Here is a 13,252-nt window from a genome sequence, read left to right as displayed (position 1 = left end):
TGTCCCACCGACATGGACCCCAGCTGGGTCAAGCAGGGGTGCAGCAGCTTCCGTTAGGCATTTCTCACCCCCATCCCCTCGCCACTTGAGCAGTGGGGGATGTGGCCAGCCTCCAGTGGCAAGCAGGCAGGTGGAAAATACCTGATGGGGGCTGCTGCATCTTTGCCTGGAAGACCCCAACTGGGGCCCATGCCAGTGGGAGGGAGAAGAAAGGGGGGAATTGAACCCCCCTCCATCTCTCTGTTCAGTACAGGCTTCTGTTGGGGCTGGCTATGCTGCCTGCAGCTCAAGCAGCGAGTTGTGGGAATGCCTGACAGGCTGCTCTGCCCTTGCCAGGCAAACTCTGGATGGGGTCCCCTGGAGGGGCAAGGGGAAGGAGTGGGAAATAATTGCCCTCCCTGCCCCCTTTGCCTTAGGGGGCCATGCTTGTCGGCATCTGGCCATGCCCCTGCCCCTGCTTTGGCTAGAGAGCAGGGGGCAGAGCTAGCCCTGCTCTCTAAAGCAGACAGCATAGAGCCCTGGGCTGAAAAGCATGCTGGGATGCTGGGATTTAACTTAAACCAGGAAGGGGTCTGGGAAAGAAGTTCTATAAGCTGGTTAGACCTCAGTCAGTTAAGTCTGATACTACATTCAACCAGGTTTATCTTAAACCAGTTCTGGCCATTTTGAAACTGGTTTACATGCAGTGAACTTTTGCTCTGTTACAGGATTTAACTAGTTTCTGATCACTTAAACCAGTTTATGTGTAACTTCTGTCCCTAGACTTAAAGGTTGGTCAGGGTATAAACCAGAATGACTAACCTTGTCTTCTAGTAAAAAGCTACACAGCTTCAGAAACATCTCATAAAACTCACCCATGAGATCATAGGCATGACCAAGAAGAGTGATGTAGGAGAGGGTAACAGATTAGACTTCCCTTTTTTAAGATCTGATGGGTTTGGGACCATACACGCTTATTCAATTAAGTGGGCCCAGCTAGGAAAGGAATTAAGTAATCATAAAAGTCAGCAAGTGACATAGCTGAGTAGAAGCTTCAGATGAGGAATTTATTGCTGTATTATGCCCTTAAGCAGCAGGATTAAAAAGCCTCTTTAAATGGTGTCCCAAGATGAGTGGAAGAACACAGGAACAATGTCCCCTATTACTGCTGTAAACGCTTGTCCAAAATCGTACAGAAGAACATTTGTTCAGCTCTTCTTGCACACCATAGCAACAGGCATCTCATAACGAAGCAAAAAAACCCTACAAAGTGCTGCAGGAGAGACAAAGGCACCACCAATGTCTTGGCCTCTGCAATGGCAGGTTTTTTTAAATGTGAAATATACCCAGATAACCCCAGAAAGAGGACCATGCTCCACACCAGAGGGACAAAAAAACCCCAAAACACCCAGCAGTCCTTGCCAGTCTGACCTGAGGGAGAATTCCTTCCCATCTCCCTTAGCAGATTGGCCTTAACCCTCAGCCTCTGAGCAAGACCATTAGTCAGGAACCAAAGAGGTTTTTCAGTACCACTAGGAGCATCAATTTTCCATCTCTCCAGTACTTCAGAGAAAGGGGGGAAATCCAGAAGCCAAATAATGCATTCAAAGGAGAAAAATAAATCCTTCCTGCTTCTTGAAGATGGCCAATAGAAGGCCTGAAGCATAGGATTAAGAAAATAGGATATGGTGCGACAAGTATTAGAGGTGTGTTAAAATATAAGAGGCAGAAGAATGTGTGGGGGAAGGAAACCAAATCCAGAAAGAACTACCCCAGCTACCAAACCCAGCTTTCATTAATTACACTGACACAAAACTATTGAATTCTCTGTAATACAGTCTAATGCAGCGGGGGCTAACCTTTTTGGCAGGAATGCCACAAGTTAGCCCCACATCCTCTCTGAGTGCCATTCCAACCCCTGTCCTCTGCCTGAGCTTCTATTCTGATTTCTTCTCCCAGTCCTATCTGCATCTCTGCTCCCTTTCTCTTTGCTAGACTGCCGTGTACCAGAGGCTTCCGCAGGTTGGCCACCTTGACCTAATGCACACTCTCTGGATATTGCAAGAACTGTTCTGAGCATAAGCCATATATTCAAATAAAACAGTCCCCTGAAGAAGACTTAACATAAGAAATGCCATACTGGGACAGACCACAGGGCCATGTAGTACTCTGTCTCACTGTGCCAGGCAGCAGATGCTGAGGGATAGAGTGTGAGTCTGAGTGCTGATTGCGTAAGCAAGACTTCAGCACTCCACCCCAGATAAATAGGCAAAATTTGATCTTTAGCCTTTCAGCTTGATTTGCCTGGGCAACTTCTGTCTGTCAGAGCATGCCTTTCTAAACTACAGGTAGCGCTCTTCCGGTATGACAAAGGATGCAACATGGCCAAGTAGACCGGTATTACCTATCACAAATTATATTCAAGAGGAAGGAAGAAAGGAATCATGTGGTTGATTTTGTATACAAGGTCCTGTTGCTGGGGGTTACAGAACAAAAGGGTTATCAGTGATTGAGGTCACCCAGGTGTTTGTTGCATACCTTTTGAGCCCAATGCAGAATGCTTCTCTTCTTGCTGAATGGCTGACCCTTCTGTTCGAATCTGCCTTTCCTTCCTGCAGTGCTATTAAAAGCAAGCAAAACCATGAGGGTGGCAGTAGACGTAGTAGTGTAATAAGTAGGCACTGGGTGAGAGAAGCAGCTTGTAAGTAAAATGTATATGAGTTACTGTAGGGAAGGATGATCAGAGCCAAAGTGGCTGCGGTTACCTAAGCAGGTATGGCTAAAGGCAGTAATGGTAGCAGAAATGGTACTAGGGAATTACTTGGCAAGCCCGAGTTAAACTAAGACCCAGATCATATTCCAGAGGTGAGGGATGCCAGATGCATCTGAAAAGATTTGGTCTAATTTCTTTGAAGCCTTAGTGGATGGAAACCAAAATGTCCCCCCTCCTTTTCCCTCCCATTTCTTTTTTCCCTTAGTTTGGGGAAAGGAAAGAAATGAGATTGGGGCTGATATTGAGAACCTGCAGTGGTAAAATCTTGTGACTCTGGGGCCATGTAGCATGGTCTGTTGCACTGATTGTCATGGTGAGCAGAAAAGCAAAAACTGAGCCAGCAGCCTTCTCATCTCATAAAAGATGCTGGTTGCATTGTGAGGTACTACAGAAGCTGGGTGGCAATGTGGGAAGCACTTGAGGAGTTCATCATTTTGAGGAGTTTTGACTCTTCAGGGTGAGATTTGCTTCCTGTTAAATAGCAGATAAAATAGTGAGACTGATTGACCATCTTTATTAAGTGACTACCATATGAAAGGAAAGGAAAAAAGCTGGTTTTAAATTGAAATGGCATAAAAATAACCACAGATGACATTTCGCCAACATAAATTATGTATTGCACAGAGGGCTTAGGAACAATGTACTTGTTTGTACTTTGAAATTGAAAAACTGCTAATTGCTTATTTTGAGAGATGTAATCCAATTAAGCAACCTGAAATACAATCACTCCTGGATTTTTAAAAAGTCATTGGGAATTGCTTGTCTTGGCTATTAAAGAAGCAGCAGCATTACTTTATTTACTTATGGTGCTACTTAAGCTGAGTATTTTTTTATTGCTTTGATTCTGACACAATAAAGTACAAACACTTGCAGTTTTTCTTTCATTATTATTTCTGTACAGTTGTTTTCTGCTAAATTACCTTGGTTCTTTTTAGCAAACCAAATTATCACAGACCTTCTAAATTTGGGCTGGTCTTGTATAGTGCTGGGCACCTGCTTGACTGAATGCTGAGTCTCTCCCTCTCCTGATGATTTCAGTGGGAGTAAAGCACTTTGAGCTTAGCACTTTGAAGATTTGAGTTCATCGAACTCTTTTCACATTTCCTTCCTCTTTTAAGGGCACTACTCACTTTTATATAGTTCAACTCAAAAAAATGCCATTGCAAAATAGATCTCATCATTGCTTCAATTTTGACTCTTGTTGCTTAAGGCCTTTTTATATTGGTAGAATGCACTCATTTTGGCCCAGTTATATCCAATTAAAACATGAGAGTGAAAATATAACTTGCATAAATAACTGACTCATTACTTGCTCATTTATTGTTTAGACTTTCTTCAGGAGAATTATCCATCCTTTGATCTAAAGGAAACTGGATATGATTGGAAAGCATGTGTGGCTGCCATAAACAGTACAATCCGCAGTCTCAGACATGACCACAAGAAGGCTACAGCTGGAGTCCGGAGGAGAGTATTGGCAGCACCACCACCAAGTGAAAAGAGTCCTCCCCAAAGTCCCACTTCAGTGAAGCCATATGAAAGTGACACTATCAATCTTACAGACTAAAAAGCTAACAATCATTTTGCATATTTTTGGAGCCCTGCAGTAGGTTGTACTGTACAAAGCTGATCTTGTTGGGTAGTCAGCAGCACTATATAATATATGTCATGAGACCAAAGTTGGCAGGGGACTTAGGGACCCTGCCTCCTAGAGCCACTGGCACTCATGCCTGTTATTGAAAATACTTTGTCCATTCTTACTAGGGTTTAGCTGGCACTCATCTGGTCAGCATCTGTTTCCTATAAAGTATCAACCCCACATTAGATTACTTCAACTACAAGAAGCACACTGCATAGCAGGTCAGGAGCAACAAAGAGGAAGGGGAAAATGATGTTTCTTTCTCAGAAAAGGAATACAGATGTCCAAAGTCCATTTGGACCATCCTGGATTGAGTTTATGATGGCTGGGGAGGTAAATTTGTTCTGCAACTGGATAATATAACAAGGGAAAAATCCAATAGAGAAAGGAGAGAGTGATTTGTACTGCATCAAGCTGATATGTCATGCATCTCCCGTATTCTTCCCCCCACCCCTTCCCCTACCAGTCCTGCAGCAGAGACTTTGCTGTAGGAAAAGGAAAGGGAAACGCAACAATTCCTGGTAAGTAATACTTTCCTCTTTCCTGTGGCTTGGCTCTGGCCTGCAGTGATTTTTAAAAAACAATATTTGGTTCTGTTTCCATTTTGAAATGTAAATAAAAAAAAATTAAGGGTACATGCAGATATTCACTACACCTGGTCTGCAATCACAGGGTTTACTTTAAATGGTGTCATCATAGATCAGAAGCGGTGCATGCAGATGTTTACCAGTGCTGCAAGCTGTTCTGGGAAACTGGTGTAAGTAACTTAGGACAGGGGAAGGGCAGGCAAGTTTGGGGAGGCTAGCAGGGCCACAGGGGCATTGGCAGGTCTGGGAGTGGGTTGGCAAGATCTGGGGGAAGGGGCTGACAGGTCTGCGGGGGGTGCTGTCAGTCTGTGCCTGGTGGAGTTGGGGGACTAAAAATAGCCTGGCCAGGGTGGCAGGGTAGGAAGAGCTCAACTCCAGGGCTGGGGCAAGCAGCTGGGCTTTCATTCACTAGTTTGGGCTAATCTGTTCCCAATCCGAGTTCACTTCCTTAGGTGAACTAATTTAGATGGAGACTAGCATTTTTTTGCCTGATTTAACCTCCCCAAACATCTGCACAGACCTTAATTAGGTTGATCTAAACATAACATCTGCACCTACTCTAAAAGCAAAAACTATCAAGACTTAACATACCAACCTGACCCACTGTTCAGTGATACATATCCCACTTCGAATCTTAATCCACAGTGGATATAGATCTGCTACATCTCTAGGTTGCAGCTAGAGAACCCAGATCCTAATCCAAACTCAGGTAGTCATTTCCATGGATTTTGGTGTGTGCAGAATCAAGCCATTGGCCCATCTAGCTGGAGGACCAGCAATACATCCACATAATGACTAAGACAACAGTTCTTACACCAGCCAAGATTCTTTTAATCATCACTTTTTAGTGTCCTGGGCTCCTGTGAACTATTAAGCATATATAAACTCTGGCTTGTGGGTTTATGTTTTTATTTTTTGATCAAAGTACTTACCATCCTGTTCTTACAAATTCAGACTCTGAAGGTGAAAATGCAAAGCTCAGAATCATGTTTAAGAAATCATCTCCAAAATAATCAGCCAGGATTACTGAAATGCAGTACCTCAGAAATAGGTACTATATCCCTGTTTTCCTCTCTTCCTACACAAAAGATTTCATGTTCAGTTTGTCAACAAAGCATCTTCATTTCAACGGTGATTTGCTTCAGTTATGGCCAGGTGTTTTAAGAAATGTAGCCTACTTTTTTTTGTTAGTTTGTTAATGAATTTACTCAATTCTATTTTAACTGGTTCATAGATAAAATTAATAGGTGATCTCAAAACTGACAAGTGCTGGAATTTAAAAGAGCATGACTTGTGAGCCAACCAAAGAAAAAGAACTACTAAGACATTGTATGTCAGAGTTCAGAGGAAGTGTAAATGGTGGTATAAGTTGCATATTGATAAACCAAAATATCTTGCACATGGGGATAGAAGTGTTTCTTATCTTGCACCATCACTTACTTTCCTTTGAGTTATGTTCTGTGCAACAACTTCATATCCCACTTCCATTTCTGTACAATGACTTACTGATGTATGAACTCACACCATCATTTGTGTCAGATCCAGTGTTACCTTAAACTTTTAAACTGTTCACAGAAACAGTTTTGGAAGGATCACAAATAAAGAGGAGGCATTACAATACCTCATATATGGGTATATAACTGTGAACTCCCTCATTGGACTTGTGCTTACTTGTATCAGGACAGAATATGACCAAGATCTATCTTCTCTAAGGGGTTTAGGATTTTTCATAATAAACATGAAAACATTATTTAATTTACTTTTACAATGGCAAGTAATGCAGAGGTTTTGTTATCTTATAAAATAATTGTTGTCTCCCAAAGTTCTGATATCGTGTTCCTAAATATTTTACTCATAACAATAAGCGATGTGACTTTAAATATGATGTAGAGTATCTGATTACTGCACAAAAATTTCACTGGAGGTAAGCATATACAATGTCCTTGTGAAAGTGGTGAATGAAGATATAGGCCATTCTAGTAAATTTTAAGAGCTTATTTATGTCATACATTTTCCTGGAATAGTCTTTGAATTCAGATGTCATTACTAGCTGGGAAGGAGACAAGAAAAACACCCAATGCTCATTTCAGAAGGTTGTCTTGTGGCCCAGTTCCTTACCAAAACCGTGTATTTGTATACTTATTGTTGTTAGGCAGCTTTAAAACAATATGATACATAATGCCTAGCCATTTGTGCAAGACATTAAGGAATGTATGTCCATCATTTTGAACAAAACTTAATTCACATAATTCAGAGGAGTTGTGTGCTTTTAAAATGGTTGTTTTTTTTAAATTTTAAGTAATGTAGCCGTTTGCTTTATCTGCTGCTGTTTGCACCTTTTTTTTTAAATCATGTTGTTGTTGTGGCCCATCCATTTTCTCTGACGTACAGCAGGCCAAATTCTGATAAATTATTTTGTTGTAAACCTGAAGCAGTTGTTTTAGAAGTCCTGGAGCTATCTCATATTTACATCAGCATAACACAGAATCAGAAGCAGATACTGCTGTTTGATTCATACCAAGAACCCAGTCTAGAAATGGTTCCACTTCCTGCAGAGCCCTAATTACTTCCCAGGGTTGCATATAGGCACATGGAACAGCTTGCCAGATTGGGCTTTCCATGACTACTGAGGCTTAACTAAATAATTTAATTTTCAGTAGAGATTTATACCATTACTATTTAGGCTTCAAATGTAACATTTGCTGTTGTTCTGCGTTATGACCGACACACTCTATGATTATTGTTCTGTAAGACTCTTTTTGTACAATGCCAATGTCTTACGATCTAGTATGTAGATATTTCCGGTTACAAAACTCAGAAAATGCCAAAAATACTTATATTTTTTCAGTAGCTACACAGAATGTTTTCCCACTGTCATCCACAGATGTTAGTGTGAGAGTGATATATTTATGGAATGATCTATTTAGCACTGAATTTTGTTAATGTGGTGCATACCTCTATCTTCCACTTTGAAAAGAAACCTAACGGGGGGGGGGGGGGGAATGGACCTCGTAAATAATGTTTCTCCATTTTTGTTGGAATTGTATCAATTTTTGCTAACTTTTGTAAAAAGTATTTTGCCCTTAGAGAAGAATATTTTACAAATAAAATCAGAATATATTTGCTCCTTGAAGAGAATGCATTCATAATGAGTGCTGGTGTCTTGTTTTTGGGATCATTGTTCCAATCCAGTTTTGCTTGAAAGGAGTTTTTTGTTCTCTTCAGAGACAGGGGCTTTGGGAGGGGGCTTTTCTTACAGTTACATGGCTTTAAAAGATGCAGCGAGTTAACAAGAGGTGTAATTTCAGTTACACTTGTCACTACACCTGTGAAGTTCCACTTATCTGAGTTTAGCTTAAAAAGATAAAGGGCTTGTTTAAGGTAAACTAAAATTGGCAATCATTGATCCTTCCTGATCATGGTGTATGCATTGAGAGGTCGCTCAGACCTTCGATGCATATGCCTAGGCAGGAGTTTTTGGAGGAGTGGAGGCTGCCCTGACCTTCCATAGGTTAAACTAAAATAAACTACCAATAAGCCACAAAAAAGCACCAGTATATCTAAATCTTTTGAGAAACAGATTTAAAATAAATTGGTGCAATGCCCTTCTGCAGATCATGTATTTATGCATGATCAAGCCTCTAGTCTTGAAACCATGCACAGGCCTTGGTCCAGCATCTTTATGCATCAAACCTAATCAAAGTCCAGAAGCTGTTGCTTGGCAACTTTAATACGGTACATATAACAGTGAAACCTTTATTGATGCATCCAACAGAGATGGGAAAGGTGGTGAATGTTAGACGTTCCCATTTTAATACCATCCAGTTTTTAAAATCTAACAAGGACAGGAAAATAACACCTTCAGACTTCAGGATGAGTGATCAGCTATGAGAGCTGGGTTTTCCTCATTATCCAATTTAGTATTGATTCTACACACACAGTGCCACACAGTTCTACACACTCAAAAATGCCAAATAAGCAGCACAATAACATTTGGATTTGATCCTGCAGCCCCAGAATAAAACTACCATTCTGTGTAAGGCCTGCACTATTAATAGCCATTGTGTAGAAGGATCAAGTACAACTCCACAAATATTCCCTCTATTTCCAGTGCATCAGCCCTATGATATTTGCAAAAGACTTGGGTCTTTCTCTGAATCCTTTGACTTTGGGATTTCTTTCAGAGGTCACTTCCATTTTCATGGATACACCACAGCACATCCTGCACCTGCTCCTCTGCTCCCTGGCATCATAACTTCATTGCAAGTGTGTTACCCCAGCCTCTCATCCAGCCCAGCCCTGAGCATCTCCCACTTCACTGCCCAGGAGTCGTGTGTGTAAACCAATGAGCATTGTGCATTTGTCACCCTTCCCATAGAGGGCAACCCTGACAAGGACTCTCAGAAGGACGAGGATAATTTAGCTGGAGAAACAGGAGAAGATCTATTGGCTCCTTGTGTGTGGATTTTGGAGGGAGCAAGGTACCAGGGATGGAAATACCAGGTAGTCAGTTGCATTTTATTTTGTAAGTTTTGCTTGTGTTCAAATGACACAGCTTGCTGGTAGGTCTAGCTACAGTAGCCATAACTTAGACAAGGGCTGGCCGACTTCTAAGTGGCCAGGAACTGCATGCCCATTGGCTTCACCAGGGCAAGCCACAGGCCTTGTGGGCTGCATGCCACATGGACACCCTCCCACTGCACCACACATCCCTCCCTCCCCTGCCACTGCTGCCTGCCCCCTGAGGCGGGGGCAGAAAGTGGAGGTCAGAGGAGGGAGAGGAACCTGGAGACTCCAGCTGCTGTTGCAGCCAGAACCATGAGGGGAGAGGGGTGACAGCTGGGCAGGACCCTCGTGGGTCACATGTGGGCAGCCACCGGTTGGACCACCTGGACTTAGACCACAGGCTTAACATGCATGTTCTCTCTGATCATTCTTTATTAAATGGAATTTATGTATGTGATGTAGAATCGATAAAATGTTTTGCACTTTTTTTATTGCTGGCTTGTGTATGGAATTTCACTGACCATTTATTTGTACAACCTTTGACACTTTTCTTTGACAAAGGGTGCAATGACATTACTGAATGTAGTTAGATGGCAATTTGCTGATTTTAAATGCCAGCTTGGTTATAATTTAGGCTTGGGCATTGTGTTAAATTTCGTTTAGAACCTGCTTCTGCTTTAGTGTAAAGCAGATACTCCTTTATTGTATTCCCTTTCACACTGCAAACATACAGGTTCTCTGTAGTTCAGCTTTTCTGGAAAGACTAGGGACCCTCGATTAGAAGTGCTGCAGCACCACCTAGTGAGGACCTAAAGTCTTTCTGAGAGTTAATATGTCATATGCTTAAAGGAAACCATTCCATGCTTTTCAATAAGTGTGTGATGCTGTTATAATGGTTTTAATTTTTGGTGAAATATCAAGTCAGCTTGAACCCTCTTGGAAAGGGTTGCTCATTATTTGAACCACTGTTTGAAAAGGTCCTTTTCCCCTCCCCCAAACCATGGGGAAAGTTTAGATACTGTAATATTTAGTTAAGTTCTTGCAAACTGTCAGGTTTTTTGACAAACAACAAAATGTATCCATTTTCCATATTTATAGCAATGCAGCCTTTCCAGATCTACACTTTACCATAATGTCTTTTTGACTAACTAGTGAACTGCTGAAAGAGCTTGACTATAGGTTGAAGCCAACATGAACATGTGTCCTGAGACAAGAAAATGGCAGTGAATCAGATCCTGAAAAACCAGAGAGTCCCATCTGGATCAAGTGGTCATTGTGACCAAGGACTCATATCTCCTTTGAGCATTTTTCTAAAATTATTTGGGATGTCTTCTCATAAAATGATCCTGGTAAGAACCTCTGCAAGTTAGAGCTATTGCTTCATGCCCTTATGTTAGCAAAAGATCCTGCCTTGCAAGCATTTTAATAGCTTTTTATGTTTTTTAAGTAATGGCAAATTTTGTGAATCTTCTGACCAGGACTTGTGTCATCACCAGTTCCCATCATTAATGTTCCTGTTCTCAAACTCCAACAGGACTAAACATGCATTGATCCCCAATACTTGTTGAAACAGGAGAATACCAGATAAAATCAATGCATGCACATGCACAAAACCATAAATGTGAGGAATAAAAATGGGGACTGGGGCAGCAGGGGCACTTGTATCATCTACCCTTGCAACCAGCACTAGACATGCTAAAAGCATGAGACCCCAGCAGCATTAATTTACTCTAATTTTGGTATACTGCCTCATCTCATTGGAAAATCCTCTTGGGGCTGGAGATTACCAGGGGCAGCAGCAGGCAGCAAAAAATGAGGTCTAGAGAGCGCTTGGAGGTTGGGTCAGAGTTGGAGGGTGTCCACATGGATGGTCCTGTGACCTTCATGGAAGCTCTGTGATCTGCAGTATTTGAGTATCTAAATCACTGGCCACTTCATGCTGTCAATTTTTCAAGGGGACTGAGTGACTTCTGAACATGCACAAGTTACTCCTCTCTCTGTCTTAATTCTGAGAGCATTGGTAAAAACTCCTTTTTGAGGATAAATTCTAAGGGACTTCTGGGATAAAACTTATTAAAGCAAATAAGAGTTTTGTCTCCAGTAAATACTTCAGGACACTGCCAGAATTAGCAATACACTAGGCTAGCACCAGCAGGTTTTACTATTTTTAACAGGGAGCTGAAATTTTCTGTGGGCAACATAAAGATTGGTCAACAAGGCACCTATATAGGGCACGGGCAGAATGAAGGTTCCCAGATTGTGCTCCTACTCCAGGAGCCACAAAAGGAACTGGGCACCCAAATGAACATTTGTTGTCTACCTTTTGGACTGCAAAGTCTTCTAGCTGTGAAACTTGTGTTTCTGCACATGTTCAGAACCAATCCACATTCAAGGCAAATCAGTGCCTACATTGTGCCGGAGTGCCTAGAGGGGCCTTAGCAATGAGGTGGCCTCAAGGTACACCTCGCACATGGATACAATTGAGTAAGGTAGAAAATACAGCAGTCACAGTCATTTTCTTTCCCCCCCACTTGCCAAAAAGCCCCATGGAAGGGCTCCTTATGCCCAATAACATCATTAGAAGAGTCACCCAGAAGGTGGAAGGTCCTAAGGGATTCAAGCCAATCTTTCCCACTTCCCAGGAGAATGATCGTAACAGCCACACTCTAGAATAGTCTCATAGCTGCAGCCTTCACCCCTCCTGTTGAAGCTGAACTACTGCAGAATAATTGGTCAGACCGCAGTTGGAGTATGTTGATAGGATGTTGATAGACTCGAGAGGGTCCAGAGAAGGGCCTCTCATATGGTTAGGGGCTTACAGGACAAGCCCTATGAGGAGAGACTGAGGGACCTGGACCACTTCAGCCTCCGCAAGAGAAGGCTGAGAGGTGATCTTGTGGCCGCCTACAAATGCATTAGGGGAGTGCATTGAGGGATCGGAGATGCTGTGTTCACCAGGGTGCTTCTTGGGGTAACAAAGAACAATGGTCACAAACTGACAGCAGATTTAGGCTAGATATGAGGAAAAACTTCTTCACGGTTAAGGGTGGCCAAAATTTGGGATGGGCTTCCAAGGGAGGTGGTGCTCTCCTACCTTGGGGGTCTTTAAGAGAAGGCTGGATAGGCATCTGGCTGGGGTCATGTGACCCCATGCACTCTCCTGCCCAGGCAGGGGGTCAGACTCAATCTGTTGAGGTCCCTTCTGACCCTAGCATCTATGAACTTGGACTTGGACCTTGATGGCCATTAATTTTCCAGCACTAGTTCTGGCCCTAGAGTGCAATGCTACTATTTCTTCCATAGTCCTTTAGTTACCTGAACTCCCGCAGCCCCACACACTCTTTCTCCAGTGCTGTGTGACAGAGGGGAGTTGCCACGAGGACTTTTGGATCACGTGTGGCACTGAGTAAAGAAGGGCTATTCCTTACTTTGTAATTTAGAGAATGGATGTTTGCTTTAGGTCATATAAACCTGATAAGAATAATACCCAACTTTTACTCATATATCTCGAAAGTGTTTCACAAAAGGAGAAAAATGTCGCTATTCCTATTTTACTGATGGGGAAACAGACCTAGGAAGAGAAAGTGTCCAGTGACAATAGCAGAGCCTGGAACTGAGTCTCCTGCATTGTAGTCCCCTTTGTCTCTACTACACCACATTACCCTCCATGAAATATTTTACTATTACCTCATTCTCTCCCCTTTGCCACTATTTGTTGCTCTTAATTTGTTTCTTGCATTATTTATTCCTTAATGTGCTTGTGCCTAGAAA

The 13,252-nt window shown here is 42.3% G+C and overlaps 1 protein-coding gene across 2 annotated transcripts in view; it reads left to right on the top strand.

Annotated features, from left to right (window-relative positions):
* Window positions 1-8,124, top strand: part of BEND2 (BEN domain containing 2) — a 60,940-nt gene extending 52,816 nt beyond the window's left edge. For both annotated transcript variants that reach the window (XM_006273382.4, XM_019495124.2), the window contains exon 12: window positions 4,081-8,124. In XM_006273382.4, the coding sequence (XP_006273444.2) occupies window positions 4,081-4,316 (236 nt within the window). In that variant the 3' untranslated portion in view covers window positions 4,317-8,124. The remainder of the gene's footprint in view (window positions 1-4,080) is intronic.
* The last annotated feature ends 5,128 nt before the right edge of the window (window positions 8,125-13,252 follow it).

This window comes from Alligator mississippiensis, chromosome 1, assembly GCF_030867095.1.
Source record: "Alligator mississippiensis isolate rAllMis1 chromosome 1, rAllMis1, whole genome shotgun sequence".
Taxonomy (NCBI): domain Eukaryota; kingdom Metazoa; phylum Chordata; order Crocodylia; family Alligatoridae; genus Alligator; species Alligator mississippiensis.
The sequence above is the reverse complement of the archived record's forward strand: the minus strand, read 5'-3'. Positions and strand labels throughout refer to the sequence as shown.